Source organism: Phaethon lepturus, unplaced genomic scaffold, assembly GCF_000687285.1.
Source record: "Phaethon lepturus isolate BGI_N335 unplaced genomic scaffold, ASM68728v1 scaffold9233, whole genome shotgun sequence".
NCBI lineage: Eukaryota > Metazoa > Chordata > Aves > Phaethontiformes > Phaethontidae > Phaethon > Phaethon lepturus.
In genome coordinates this window covers 97438-112043 of record NW_010527025.1, presented here as the reverse complement: position 1 = coordinate 112043, position 14606 = coordinate 97438, and the positions used below count along the sequence as shown (strand labels likewise).

The following is a 14606-nucleotide window of genomic DNA, read 5'->3' as shown; positions in this document are numbered from 1 at the left end:
ACGCAGCGTTTGCCACCCTCCCCTTTGCAAGCGACAGAGAAAAACGGCGAAGTCAAAACGTGCTGCGATTACACGTCGGGCTGGGATTTCTTGTCATAAAGGCCTATTGGGTCGTGCAGTTGCTAGTTCGGTTTACAAAACCGCCTCTTCAGTCGCTTGCCAAAATGACAAAACTCTGCGGGAAGGGATCTGCAGGAAGGTTCCTGCACGCGTGATTCCTCCCCCCGGCTTTTGCGTATTAGGAAACAGTCTTTAGCTGCTTTATCACAAACTGTACGTATTACACGGTCAAAGTTTCACTCACCACACAAGATGAACAGACTCTACAGGACTCTCTCTCTCACGTGAACATGTTCGTAAATGTAAAAGAAGAAAATAACATTTTTTGCTGATTTCAATACTTGGAAATTCAGATTTTTGCCATCAAGTACCGTAATTCCTGCCAATACACTGCTGTTTGACTCTAAGCATTTTATTTTTAAAACGTCCCTTTCACATGCCATCTCCTCTGTACTGCCAGCCGCACATACGCCTCTAGAGCATGTCTGCTCGTGCCGCAAGTACAAAAGCTTTGCAAGACTGACATGATGTCCCAGGAACATGATTAAATACTGTTGAGGGCAGAATTATCTTTATTTGTAAAAGCTTCTCAAGTTAAAATCTACCTCCACAAAAAGCCTATAGGAACATACCTAAAACTGGATTCCGCCTCTGTGATGTGCAAGTCGCAGATCTTCTGCTGACAGCAGACATCTATAAGCAGAAGCACTCAAAAGTTTAAAAAATGAAAGTTCAGGATTTCTTCTCTTTCTGCTTTAGCACAGACTTCCTGACAACTGTACACCAGCCTTCCGCTGCAAGGAGCATCCCAACGATCATTGGGAAGGATCTATTAGGAGAACTCGGCTTATCCCCGTGGCAGGGGAAGTACCACGTAATTTCTTGCTGTAGCAGGAGTGTCCAAATAATTTCAGAAGGCTACGGCTCATTCTAGAATGACTTAAAGGATATTTTTCAAATGCACAAAAGGTGGTTGGATGCTAACACTAGCCTGCACCCCTAAAAATCTCTCCGTCAGAAGTCCAAGATTCAAAACTAACTCACAAGCCAAACGGGATGTAACTGTTTAAAATACGTAGTCACCTTTGAAACCAGTCGATATAGATGTCCTTTATACAGTGCTCAGCTCAGAAAGGGTTTAATTGTATGTTGAAGGCATAACGTGTCCTTTACGGGAAAGAGAAGGCCAATCTCTGAGAGCAAAAATACCGAAAAGATAGCTTTGGCCGCCATCTGCAGCTGCAACAAAAATGTGATTTCGCCATTGCCAGTGTGTTGTCATGTATACCACTGTTTGCCGAGTCCAACCGAAATTCTCTATTTTTAGTCTTTCAGCTACTTTCAGATAAAATTCCTGCAGATAGGACTAGCTGTATAGGGCAGATAACATACAACTCTGAAACCACAGATGACCTCATGCAACTGCAAAGAAAGAATGGTCTGTTACTTAAAACAAGGCTAAAATTTAACCCGGCTATACTAAAATTAAACAGGGAGTGTTTTACAGTCCCATTACAAGACATAAAACAACAGCCACTATAAATTCACGGTATACTTATTTGTAAGGATGTAAAAAGAGTAATTAATAACCCCAAAACAGCTTATCTCCACAACACCAAAGCTTTCCCAGGCTCGTTGGAGATGTTACAAATAGCACAGAGAAGCTATTTCAAGCTGTCATTTAAGAATTATTTGTTCAAACTGAAAAGTCATTGCTCTTTGTCACAAGTCACAAGACATTTTTTAGTGTTCCACACTTTTAGTTGACATTACGGAGAGAAAATAAATAAATGTAATCCAAACTTTCTGAAAGGGCTTCCATGTGTAAGAACACTTAGCAACCACAGATCCAGACGAGCACTGCACAGCGATTCTTCTTTGTCCAAAATGCACTGTACCTTCTACCTTCTCCTTCACCCTTTCTGTGTGTCACCCTATATACCAAAAGGCACCGGTTGCCTTTAAAATGCCACTTATTTCCGACAGATTGAAGCACAGTTCTGAGTACTATCACTCAAGTTTATTCTTAAGTATTTAAGGAGAAATGTGTAAGGAACGGATACGTCACAAGTGAATCAATACAGATCAGGGTGCTCGGTTTGCATCCCTTGCGATGCGTTGCTCACACCTCTTTTGGTTTGCAGCGTATTTGCTGGGTATTTCTTCAGAACAAATCCCTCATGACGTTATCACATACTTCCAGTTGTAGCAGAAACACTCTGAAAGACCTTTTCCTCAAGAAAAATTTTCACTCCTTAGTGAACGGTTTAGGTACATGAAGGGAATAATCCTAAGGTAAAGAAATTCCTTCACCCCCTCACCAAATCACTGTAAGAGATCAGTAAAAGATTCAAACCACTTCTCTTAACTCTCCCTTTCTTTCCTTAATACCAGCATAGGCAAACCTGTATTTTTTACAATGACACAGCTCCTCTTGTCATGTTGTCTTTCAAGCACAGCTAGCATTGAAATAAAGGGTTACAAAGCATTTAACTGTTAATTTGAGATTATAGAACGAGTCTGATTTTTTCTGGCTTCACGTCACTTGAAAGGAGAAACTCCATTTGTCATAAGGAATGAAAACCAGGACAGAACAAGGTTTGCCATCGCGCGCTCTGAGGAATTGTAGGTGGAGTTATATAAACAACAGAGCAACGGTCACGGGAAATCTTAGGGACTGTAATATACTGAGGTACCAAAGGAGGAAGGAAATAGAGCACTGAGACATGTGTAATATACACAATTAAAAATCAAAAACCCAAGTGAGTCCCAACAGAGACCGAAATCAATTAAAGTCTGGTGTTTTTTTATTCTGTTAAAATGACAGGAAAGAACCAAAAATGCAATCTGCCACAAAAATTACGCTCCATCACCTGGAAAAGCTGGGCATTCAACTCTATTTTAAGCTGAATTTTTCCCCACAGCCTATGAAACAAGCACTGTTGGATCACAGACCCTGTCCTCATTCACTGCCACTCTAACTGAGACTTACCTTGTCCTCCACTCTGTTCAGCCTGGCACCAATCGTGTTATTCCCTCGATCTTTGCTTTTTTCTGTGGAACAAGAAACATTTTCAAATTAATATATGGTGGTATAACAAAATAGGAGCAAGCCACAACAGGGTGTGTTTAACTAGCCCACCAACGCAGTGTAACTGAACACCTTGGCCAGGCTGGTAGTTCTATTCCTTAAAAGCAGCTTTTTGTTTCTTTTTATAGCATTAGCCCACGCCATGGCTTTTAATAGTTCTTGGGTTTAAGGCACTTTCAACCTTAGTTTTATGCTTTAACCTGGGAGAACAAAACTGTTCCCAATTTAGTTAATGTTTTAATTGCCATTTAAAAACAATCTGCCTCTATGCAAAAAACTCTACAACCAACTTGAACGATGCGTTTGGTAACACTTTATCTTTTTTTTGCCTATAAACTATATAGAAATATGAGTTTGAAAATGACATTAACAGAGAGTTTTCATTAACCAGGCTTGTCACAAACAAGCTTAGTACTTTGTGCTCCTTTCCAGTCTCTTTTCAAAGCTATCAAATCTCTATGTGAATATTACTGATTTCATAGGAACTCTGTAATCATAGCATGCCATTTTATTGAAAAAATGGTGAGTCTTGGAGAGATTAGAGCCAACATCTTGAAAACTTCAGTGAAAGTAGGTGATTTAAATATCTAAAGAAGAACAAACCTATTTTAAAGGTGTTGATGACTAAATATTCAGGCCACAACTGGTTGGCACTGTTTAAAAATTTGGGAACAAAATAAAAAGTATTTTAACAAGTATTTTCCATTAATTATACCTTCATCAGATTAACTTCAGACACATCCTTCATATTAACTTACCTGAGACAGAGATAAAAAGAGATGGCTTCCCTATGGATTGGTCCAACCTATAAACCAAAAACAATCATTTTTAGCTTTTATCAGTCTGACCCAGCTTCTTCACTTGCTCTAGCTGGAGTGGGGGGGACCTCTTCACAAACAAACAAAGTTAAGTTCAAATAGTTCTGGTTTGTAGTAGTAGTGAAGCTTTGGGCTAAGAATTGCTTGAAATTAAAAAAAAAACCCAAAACAAAATTGGATTAGATTTAGATTGGTCTTCAGCTTATTTAACTACTGTAAAGTTTTACCATGCCCATCGCTTTTCCATGTGAACAGCATTCTTTATTCTTTTCCTCATTCTTCTGCGGCTTATTTGTTGCATCTATCTGTCACCTCTTAGTTTGCTCTTAAGTGCAATTCTACCAGAGCAGGTAACAGTATTTCATTCTGCCCGTATAATACAGCCCCTAACATATAGGGATTACAGTGTATAGTCAAAGCTAGCAGGGGCTGAGGCAATGCACGTAAGTATAATGAAAATTGTAAGTCTCAATGATCAGATTTTTAGGCTCTTTGCCTTTTCCTTCCCGTGTGAAAAGAGAACTCGAATGCCATTTTATATTCTGTAACTTTGCACAGTCCTACCAATATGGCACCTGTAACCCTGTCAGTTTTTGATCCCCAGCCCAAATCATCGACTTATTTCCAAATATCCCTCTGCTGGTGATTACAGATACAGAGACAGAATTTCATTGACATACCTCCTCTGTAACTCCTTGATTCGCACCATCAGGTTGAGGTGACCCTGAGAATACTGCTCAATAACATCTCGGACATCATAGGGCTTTCTAGCTTGCTGTAAAATAAAAAAAAAAAACCAAAACGCATGCTTTTAAGCCACAGGGATTTAAGAATGGTCTATGGTCCTGTAGATTTTTTTTCAAGAGTAAACAGTAAGTTCTTTTAACCCTGCTTTTAACACTGTGTAAACATTTGAGATATTTTGATTGTTGCCATGATCACACACTTTTGGTGGAATAATTATGACTGTTCTGATTTCATCCACCTTTTTGTTATTGCAGGTCTGCATGCCTTGCAAGAGATTATCCACTGAACTTGGGGCCAAAAGAACCTGAGTTCTTTTATACAAAAAAGTATAACCGGCACTTGGCTCAGAAGTTTGTGGTCACTCTAGTTTCTTCTGGGAATAAGGTTCATACTCCTTGGCCACTGAATAGCAAAGAGGTCTTTCACACACGCAAGCCCTGTCAGTCAGCAGCAAGACAGCTGGAGTCCTCAGTTCAGCTCTTAACCATGGGAAGGTTAAAGCAGAGTCCTGGCTGAAGGTGCACGACTGATTTCCACTTCCAGAAAGAGTGGCTGAGCTTTCAAATCTACTGGGAAATACTGGGAAAATATTGGTGCAAGGGATGACCAGGGAGAAATCCCTGTGTCTGTAATTTTCACTTCATATATGGGAAAGCCGTAATTTGACCTATTAGTAATAAAACCATGTTTGTGTATTATTAAAGACCATAATTTTAATCAATAAACACCAAGACTAACTGGAAAGTAAATAAATGAACTTGTCGAAGCGCAGCGACAAATTAAAAATATCTTAATCCTACGTCTAGAGACTGGAGTCCGATCAGTGCCAGAGCTACATATTAGAAGCAGTAATGAAGCTCTAACACAACAGAGAAGAGGACAGAGGAGAGGAGTAGGGTGTAAAATTCACACATTAGACAGAACAGTAACACCTGTACTTACGATTTGGTAGAAAACTTTTTCTTAAAGGTGCTAATCAAACCAGTCAAAAAACACAGTAACAATAAATGATATGCCAGCAGGTATTAAGGGAGGTGATTCTACCCCTCTACTGCGCTCTGGTGAGACCCCACCAGGAGTACTGTGTCCAGCTCTGGAGCCCTCAGCACAGGAAAGACATGGACCTGTTGGAGAGGGTTCAGAGGGCCACAAAGATGATCAGAAGGATGGAACACCTCTCCTATGAAGAAAGGCTGAGAGAGTTGGGGTTCAGCCCAGAGAAGAGAAGGCTCCAGGGAGACCTTATTGCAGAGTTTCAGTACTTAAAGGGGGCTTAATAAGAAAGATGGGGACAGACTTTTTAGCAGGGCCTGTAGCAATGGGACAAGGAGTAATGGTTTTAAACTAAAAGAGGGCAGATTCAGACTAGATAGAAGGAAGAAATTTTTCACCATGAGAGTGCTGAAACACTGGCACAGGTTGCCCAGAGAGGTGGTAGATGCCCCATCCCTGGAAACATTCAAGGTCAGGTTGGATGGGGCTCTGAGCACCCTGATCTAGTTGAAGATGCCCCTGCTCACTGCAGGGGGTCAGACTAGATGACCTTCTTTAAAGGTCCCTTCCAACCCAAACTATCCTATGATTCTACATGTCTGACTCATTCATTATGCTGTCTACAGATATGCTGTAGATAATTTTCAAGGTTTGGTAAAAACCTTGGTAACACTGAATTACAGCTTTTCTTTTCTTGCACCTTTTGAGTACAAGGAAAAGTTTTTACACGGGTAGCTTCTAACATACAAGAATTCATATCCCGTTTGAGGTCTCAGAAATATTTTGTCACCTGTACTTCAAAAGCAGGCGATGTCTCTGCACTGCTTTAACCTTATTTCACATGCTGCAGGATTTCCTCAATTCCATGCCACAAATACCTTCGTTTGTAAGCCAAAGCAAAGCAGGACACAATATAAAAACCAGGCTGTGGCACCTTAATGCAGCCCCTTTCACCTTCCTGGGAGGTAGCGCCCACATTTTAGGAATCATTACTTTAATAATCATTACTTTAATAATACCACTTCATCAAACAAATTACATTGCAGTCTGCCAGATTCCCCAAAGCCAACTGCAAATCTTGGGTGAATGTGAGATACTCTCTAGTGGAAGGCTAAACAAGAATGGGAATTGCTTCTATCTAACCAAAGAGCACACCAAAGAATTCCCAAGAACCCTGCATACTTACACATGTATAAATCATAACTAACATCCACAAAGAAAGAAATATGATTCAACGATAGCATAAGTCCGGAAGTCTTTCCATGGACTAGTACTGTAAACATGATGATGGAAATTAAAAAAAAAAAAAAAAGAATTCTTGGATTATTTTTTAGTATAAATAAGCAAGAGAGAAATCTGCAAGATCAGCTTGAAAAATCCAGGCTCAGAATAGCTTTTCAGTAAGAATAAAGATGCAGACCTTTCTTCTGCCACCCTCATATCCTGATGCAGGTGTCTGACAGTAGAAAGAGTAGGTATGTCCCTGCCTGCTTTTCATTTACTGGGCTGCTTCTTTCTGTTTCAAATAAGAACTGAAAACCTGGAGTAAACAAAATTTATGAATGAAGCTTAATTTCTGAGTAGGATAGGGTATATAATAGTCAGCACTGATTATTCCGTAATTACTTCATATTGAAAGCTGATCTTCCAGGAGAAAATACTGTTGATGTTGTCAACATGTTAGTTTTGTAAAAGGGAAAAAATCTGCAGCAGGCAATGGATGAGTATTGCAGAAACAAAAGTAGAAGCCAGCCCCACAGCTTTCCTTAACTTCTCTACTTCACTTTTGTCCCTCTGCTAATTAACCAATACTCATGGCAAAAATCTTCTTAAAATGAGTTAAAATTTCCCCCATCATATACAGAAGTTTGCAAAAGGCAAAAAAGCCAATGCCAAACATTAACTGTGCACCACTGACCATTGCTGTTCCCTACTAACTGCATGTGCAGGGAGGCAGACCCTGCTGGGGGAAAGGGAGAGGGGAATCTGTGCAAGGCGAATTTCTGCGAAATGTAACCAGCTAACAGCCAAATAAATTGGGTAGAACATCCTTTGAAGCACAGGACACTCTGAACTACATTGTTTGGTACAGCCCAGTATGGAGATTAGAAAAGATTACACACACAATTCATGATTCATACCATGACAAATGAATTACATAAGATGATGAATTATAAGACTATAAATGCAAGATTTTCCGGTGAAATTGTAACAAACCAGGCAACAGTTACTCATATCATCAGTTGAACTACAACCCGTATTTTTACTTTATGCTATATATACAATATTTGCCATGGTGAAAAACATAACACAAGTTAAAAACATATTTTAGAAGAAAATTGATTTACTCAACAGGAAGGATTTACATGGAAAGAAAAAAAGAGTTTTCAAAATGACAATGGGAAATCAGATCAAATCCCTGGTCTCTGGATCCGTGTTGGATATCACTGTTGTATCCATGTGCGTAAGTCTTAAGACATTTAGAAACTTTCCTAATTGGAAGACAAAGGTTATTTACTCGTGAATCCAGCTAATGGAATAACAGAGTATGGTGATTTTCTTTCTGAAATTCAATTGTAAGGTTAGACTGTGCCAAAGAAATCTGATTTATAACTAATGTATTAAATTCATTTTTGGTAGGTGGGGTGAACAATGCCTAGAAAACCATTCATTTCTAAGTAGTTTTCCTTATAATCTACAGAATCCTTCCTTAACCATGAGTCATTCACCTTAGCTGCTGCACAAGACTTGTGGTGACTACTGGTAGAATATTATCTTTCCTACACAATTTGAAACAGTCCTACACACTTTACAAGAGCATAAACACATCCATAAAAAAAGGTATTAATTCTTTATAATATTATGCTGGGTTCTTACTTGGACATTATCATATGGACTACATTCAAACCTGGACTTTAAAATATAGCATAAAGTTCTCCCCTTGTTTTAAAGAGGAAATGATGCCCAAGTGTGATGCTTCACAAAGAATTGCTTTTCATGTCCTTTGAAATTTCTTTGTATGCCTGTTTAACTTCTCTTTATTTATTTTACTTATTTTTTTAAAACAGGAAGACTCTGCTTTCTAACTGACTTTTGTCCTTGTGGTGCCATCACCCCCTGTTATTAATTAAACTCTTAAAAAAAAAAATGTATCTAGGCAAATTTAGGCATACAGGTGTATCCTGCAGACAGCTGGCATAGTTTATGAACTATGCAGTGCTCATGCTGGGACCTATTTTCAAAATTTTCCTTTTCCTCTTTTTCCTATAGCTTCCCCTCCCCAAAAGCGTCAGAGGCATCTCTCAAAAAATACTCCTTTTAATTGCTGGCCTTGGAATTACTTATGTTCCAGCTAATTTTAAGCATGAATAGTCCAATGAACTTCAGCTGGAATTTGGATTTCTTCAATAGAAAAAAAATTTTTCAACAGAAAAAAATATCTGAATTTTTCTTTTAGGAAGATACATTTCACATGAACACGAAAAGGTTAGAAGGCAAATATCTACCAGAAAACAGCTGTGCAGACCCCTTAAATGCTGAAAGATACATTTTTAAAATGCATCCTCTGCTTTACCTTAATTTAAGGTATTGCATTGGACTGGTTATTAGCAACTGTATAGTCATTACTTGGCACATGTTTAAACATTTTAATTTCTTATGACTATTTTATGTGCACACAATAGAACAAAGCAGATTTACAACACACTTTTGAGGAAAGAATAATGACAGTGGTTATCTCTTAATTACAGGAGAGATTTTCAAAAGCACCTTGTGGCTTGAATTTCAAGGTGACTTTGTGCATTGTTACTTAGGTGCTTTTGAAAACTGTACCTTTGGTGCTCTCCAAATTTTTAAACCCGGTCATAACCGTTGTGTTCAGAAATTACGGAGAAGTATCAGATATCCCCCATACGTTCCTGTTGGGAGATTCTGCTGCTGACAAAACCAGCAACGTATCACTTGCACGCAGGAGTGACTCGAGACACGTTTCACTTCTGCCTAACTGACATTGTTAGTTCTTTAGTAACAGCTAATATTGATAGCTCAGGAAGAAGAAAGACTACCAAAGAAGGGTGAGAGACAACCTCGTTGAGGGATTTTGTAGATGGCCAAGACCAGGTCTTTTGCAGATGCGAAAGTGAGAGTACAACTGAGAAGTCAGATTAGCAACGGGGAGACTGAGTACAAACAAGTTTTAAGTATGAACTGAATAGTCCCATTCTATTCAGTCAAATGCTTTTTCAGCTTCTATCAAATCATCTGCCGCAGGGGAGTTTCATTTATTTGCCAGGTGGATAATGTTGCACACAGTGTTCAGGCATTTTCAAAAATCTGTTTTTGACAAATACCACTTGGGAGGTAGATATATAATGTGTAGATTTCTTGTTTCTAAGCAATTTAGTTAATACCACGGCAAATATTTTATGATCTAAATTTATGAGCGCAATGATTCAGTAATTACCACAGAGCAAAGGATCACAATCAGGCTTTAGAAGGAGAATAATTTAAAGTTTAATGGAACTGGCCACATTTAGGCAGTTTTTCACAGAACAGCAGTGGACACGTCACCGGAATGGGTATGTCGCTTGCCAAGTTACAAGTGCTGGCCAGCAAGTGTTAAGGAGCTTCTCAACAAAATAACTATAAAAATTATTTTCAAGCAGTCCAGACATTGTGCCTTTCTTAATTTTAGTCTAATAAAACTAACGGGTGAAATGTGCTAGCAGAAATTTTCTGAAAGCACCAGCTCCAAGAAAACCCTCGGAGTTCAATCATGGGAGATTTCAGCCTAAATGGTGACAGTCTGAACACATTAACACATCACTGAAACAAATTTCTGAAAAGCTCAGGCAACCTTAGCCATAAATTAGCTCATGAAGGTTGGTAAAAGCTTCAAAGCAGAAAACTGATAAAGAATTCAGGCAGTGTTTCTAAATTTCAGTGAGGAAGTCAGAATCATGGTTTTGAAGTAGCAGCAAGCATCACCTTACAGAAACAGTGATCTCTTGGACTGTTAGTCATCATCATTACCATCATCATCACCATCTTTTTGATCCTAAATGTTGTGCCCTTCAGATTGGAAGGAAAAAGGACACCATCGCGTTTTTTTGGGTCTAGATTAAGGGCGGGAAAGCTTTGTAGTCTATTGTAAGCAGAAGTGGTGAGGTCATATATGAAAACGGATGTGGACAGTTAAGACTCTCTCTCTCTTTGCATTTTCAGTTGTGAAGCCTGCTCTCCAGAGATTGTCCCTTCTTAATTAATTTTAAGTATAGTAATATATTTCTTACATATATATATTCACCTGGTTTAAATCAAGCTGAAGGTTGTTGACACATGTTTTTACTGGCTTAATGAAATTGATTTAGAAACCACATTCTTAGAAAGCTTGCATTCAGAATTTTTTATTCAGATCAGGCAACAAGGTTAATTAGCTACTGTGAAATGCTTATGGTATCGCAATATCACTGCAAGTGAAGTGGCACCCAGGAGACGTACGTCAGTGAGGGCTAGAGGAGTAAAGAGAACCGATACCCAGCAAACTGGGAGGAAGGTGTCCTACCTGTGCAGAGGGGAGAAGGGAAAAGGAAGGAGAAAACTTCCAATACGCTAACAAATTTCCACCCCGGTTTCTTATCAGGGCTTCATTATCATTAAGTAAAAGACAGAAACAAGGCTGAGTATTATTTTAATCTCTAATGCTACTGACTCAGCGTGACAGTAACATACAGCTCAGAATTAATGGAGATATATGAGACTGTTTGCACTGCGAGAAAGAGACAGCGATAAAAAAGGGTTAAGGGTCAAGTCCATTAGCAGAAAAGAACATTTTAATTCAGACTGCATTTCAGGAGTTTAGCCTATTTCCAGTGCATCCACAGTTGAGCAACCTGCTGCTAAACAACCACCCTATTGAAGGAGGAGGAGAATAGTGGGTGTAGCTCACCATTACCGAAATGAATTGTGTTAGTCTCTTAAGTTTCTAAAAGGAACAATGAATGAAGAGAATAAAAGGGTTTATTTAGAAAAGGATCTTTCTATTCACAACTCACCTGAAACTTTTTCTTTGCCACGAAATACTGCATCCTACGAATCACCTTAATTGCAGCGCGGTGGTGTTCTCGCAGCCTGTGGGAAAAACGAGGAAGGTGAGTGGGGTGAAAGAGCATCTCCATCCAGACAATAAATGTAAGAGTCTGCAGTAAATGCTTCACTAACACGTGAATGTGTAATGTAAGTAGTTGTGATTCAGCCTGGGAGCACAACGCACTATTATGCTGACCTTCCCCACCTTTCAAGGCGGCTATAAAAATCCAGGATTTTATCTGCCCCATGCTAGGTTTGCACACATTTCACAGTAAAAAGAGGTGTCCACAAAACCTCCTCCTATGTGTAAGCAAACCTCCACCCATCTTTCCCAGTTCATCTCCACACACACACACAAAAAAGCTACCACGCTGCTGCATATTCAGCCATGCACAGCTTTTCTACATGGTCACTCTAGAAATCCAGCTTTTGGGTTTTTCGTGGGGGTTTTGTGTGGTTCCAGCCCCGCCCCCCCCAAGTTCTGTACAGTATGTTTCTTCACTTACACAAATTTCTTTTCCAAAAATTATTTAAAAAAAAAACACTTTACAGATTTTTGAGTTGTTGACTGCTAAACAATCCAAATGATCTTGTGGTAGCAACATCTACATACAAATGTGTTCCAAAATGAAACCATAAGTATATAGAAAGACAAAATAATCTGAAAGGTCTTTAAACAAATATATCCCCCTCTTCATTCACATGCACGTGAACCGAAAACAGAATAAAAAAATACTAATTTGCTCTTTGCACTTTAAAATAACAGATTTTCATAGTATCGGACATTATTTTTTAAACAGTTCATAAAAAGCAACAGATATTTTATATCTTTCAAAGCTTCCAAAAAAGATGTATTTTTTTCCAAAATTTTGTATTTTTCTTTTGAGGAAGTCAGGCAGAAACACCAAGAGGCCTGCATGGGTGAACGAGGAGCTCCTGGACAAACTCAAACACAAAAAGGAAGCCTATAGAGGGGGGACGCAAGGACAGGTAGCCTGGGAGGAGTACAGAGAAACTGTCTGAGCAGCCCTGACAGAATTAAATCTGGCCAGGGACGTCAAGGGCAACAGGAAAAGCTTCTATAAGTATGTTGGTGATAAAAAGGAAGACCCGTGGAACTACAGGCCAAAACCACAGGAACTACAGCAGATCCTCCCGGAAACTGTGCTGAGGCATATGGAAAATAAGGAGGTGATTGGTGACATCCAACATGGCTTCACTAAGGACAAATCGTGCCTGACAAATGTGGTGGCCTTCTACAACAGGGTTACAGTCTTGGTAGACAAGGGAAGAAATTCTTAACTATGAGGGTAGCGAGGCACTGGAAGAAGAAGTTGTGGATGCCCCATCCCTGGAAGCATTCAAGGCCAGGCTGGATGGGGCTCTGAGCAACCTGGTCTAGTGAAAGGTGTCCCTGCCCGTGCAGCGGGGTTGGAACTAGACGGTCTTTAAAAGTCCTTTCCAACCCAAACCATTCTATGATTCTTACTAACATTAAAATATCAAATCAAACATTTAAGATGTGCCAATGGTTTATTCTGCTTGCTCATTCTATTACTCTTATCAAGATGCCCTTGAATGACATTATTGCACAATCTTTATTTCTTTTTTAAATGCATGAACATCTACTATTTCTAACTCTCATCCAAAACAGGCTTCTAGTGATGGCTTTGGGGAAGCAGCAGTAAAAGTAGAGTTAGATAATCCAGGTGTTTTATCTTCATAAAATTATTATTAGTAATACTGATATACTGGCATATTGGGATGTGCCTGGGCAGTGCGTTCTGCCTGTACTGAACCTGATAGCATTTATACTCACTAGGGGATGGAAAAGTCGTATTTAAGTTCTGTACACATTTGGGTCTTTGGTATGATATGGCCCGGTATTACCCAAGCTTCTTCGGTTAAATACAACCTGGAATTTTAGTATGTATTCACGCTTTTCCTCAGGACAAATTTCCCCCAGCAAACAAAAGTTCTGCACGTGCCAGTGGTGGACGTCTGTCCTCTGAAGGGCATGGCAAGTGTAGCTGGGGCGTTCCTTTCTGAAAACTCACATTTTTAGTGGGCAAATAGCTCCTGCAAAGCCAAAAACAGAACCAAAAAAAGCTCTCATTTTCTACTTGCAGACAGTACCTCTCGGTGGTTGCTTTCTGTTACAGAAATTGTTCAGTTTTAGCAATGACAGAAAAGATTACTTTCTCCAGACACAGTGTAAAATACGGTCGCTTTTCAACCTAATACCATACAGCTTTTCACCACAGCTCTACAGATCGCTAAGACTGTAAGTGCATTTATATAAAGCCACTGTGCCTCAGTAATTACGCACCAATCTGTGAATCTCCAGATGGATCCGTATAGGGAGGCCCTTCCCTCGTAACACCTTACTGAGGTGTCTCAGCGAGACTCTCACCAGGTCCCTGCTCCTGCCGATCTGACTGCAAGACCATGGTTCGTGTTATAAAAACGGAAATTCGCTCCTCCTATCTGGGATGGCTGCCTGTTTGGATTGAGTCCCGGTGAACGCAGTTAGCCTAACGCTAGTTCGTGGTATCCTTGTTCTGTGAGCCCTTGCTGCGTCGCTCTGCTGCTAGGGACAAAAGAGGACTTCCCCAAAAGCTGAAGGAGATAAAGTATTTGGGGGGCTTGAGTTCTGCTTCACGGAGATGGGAGACAAAAAGATGAATGCTGCTTCATTTGCTATTAAATATCAAAGGTGTGAAAGCGTAACTGTCATGCAGCTATACATCCTGTCCATAAACGCACACAGAAACGTCTTATGACAAATAGAAATAAATTTCAATTGCAAT

At 39.5% G+C, this 14606-nt stretch overlaps 1 protein-coding gene across 1 annotated transcript in view; it reads right to left on the bottom strand.

Moving 5' to 3' along the window:
* LOC104617840 (potassium voltage-gated channel subfamily KQT member 1-like) overlaps positions 1 to 14246 on the bottom strand; it is a 22568-nt gene extending 8322 nt beyond the window's left edge. The window contains exons 1-6 of the mRNA XM_010283267.1: positions 14185 to 14246; positions 11763 to 11838; positions 4650 to 4744; positions 3910 to 3956; positions 3053 to 3114; positions 693 to 753 (exon numbers count right to left, since the gene is read on the bottom strand). Of these exons, the coding sequence (XP_010281569.1) occupies positions 693 to 753; positions 3053 to 3114; positions 3910 to 3956; positions 4650 to 4744; positions 11763 to 11838; positions 14185 to 14246 (403 nt within the window). The remainder of the gene's footprint in view (positions 1 to 692; positions 754 to 3052; positions 3115 to 3909; positions 3957 to 4649; positions 4745 to 11762; positions 11839 to 14184) is intronic.
* Between the last annotated feature and the right edge of the window lie 360 nt (positions 14247 to 14606).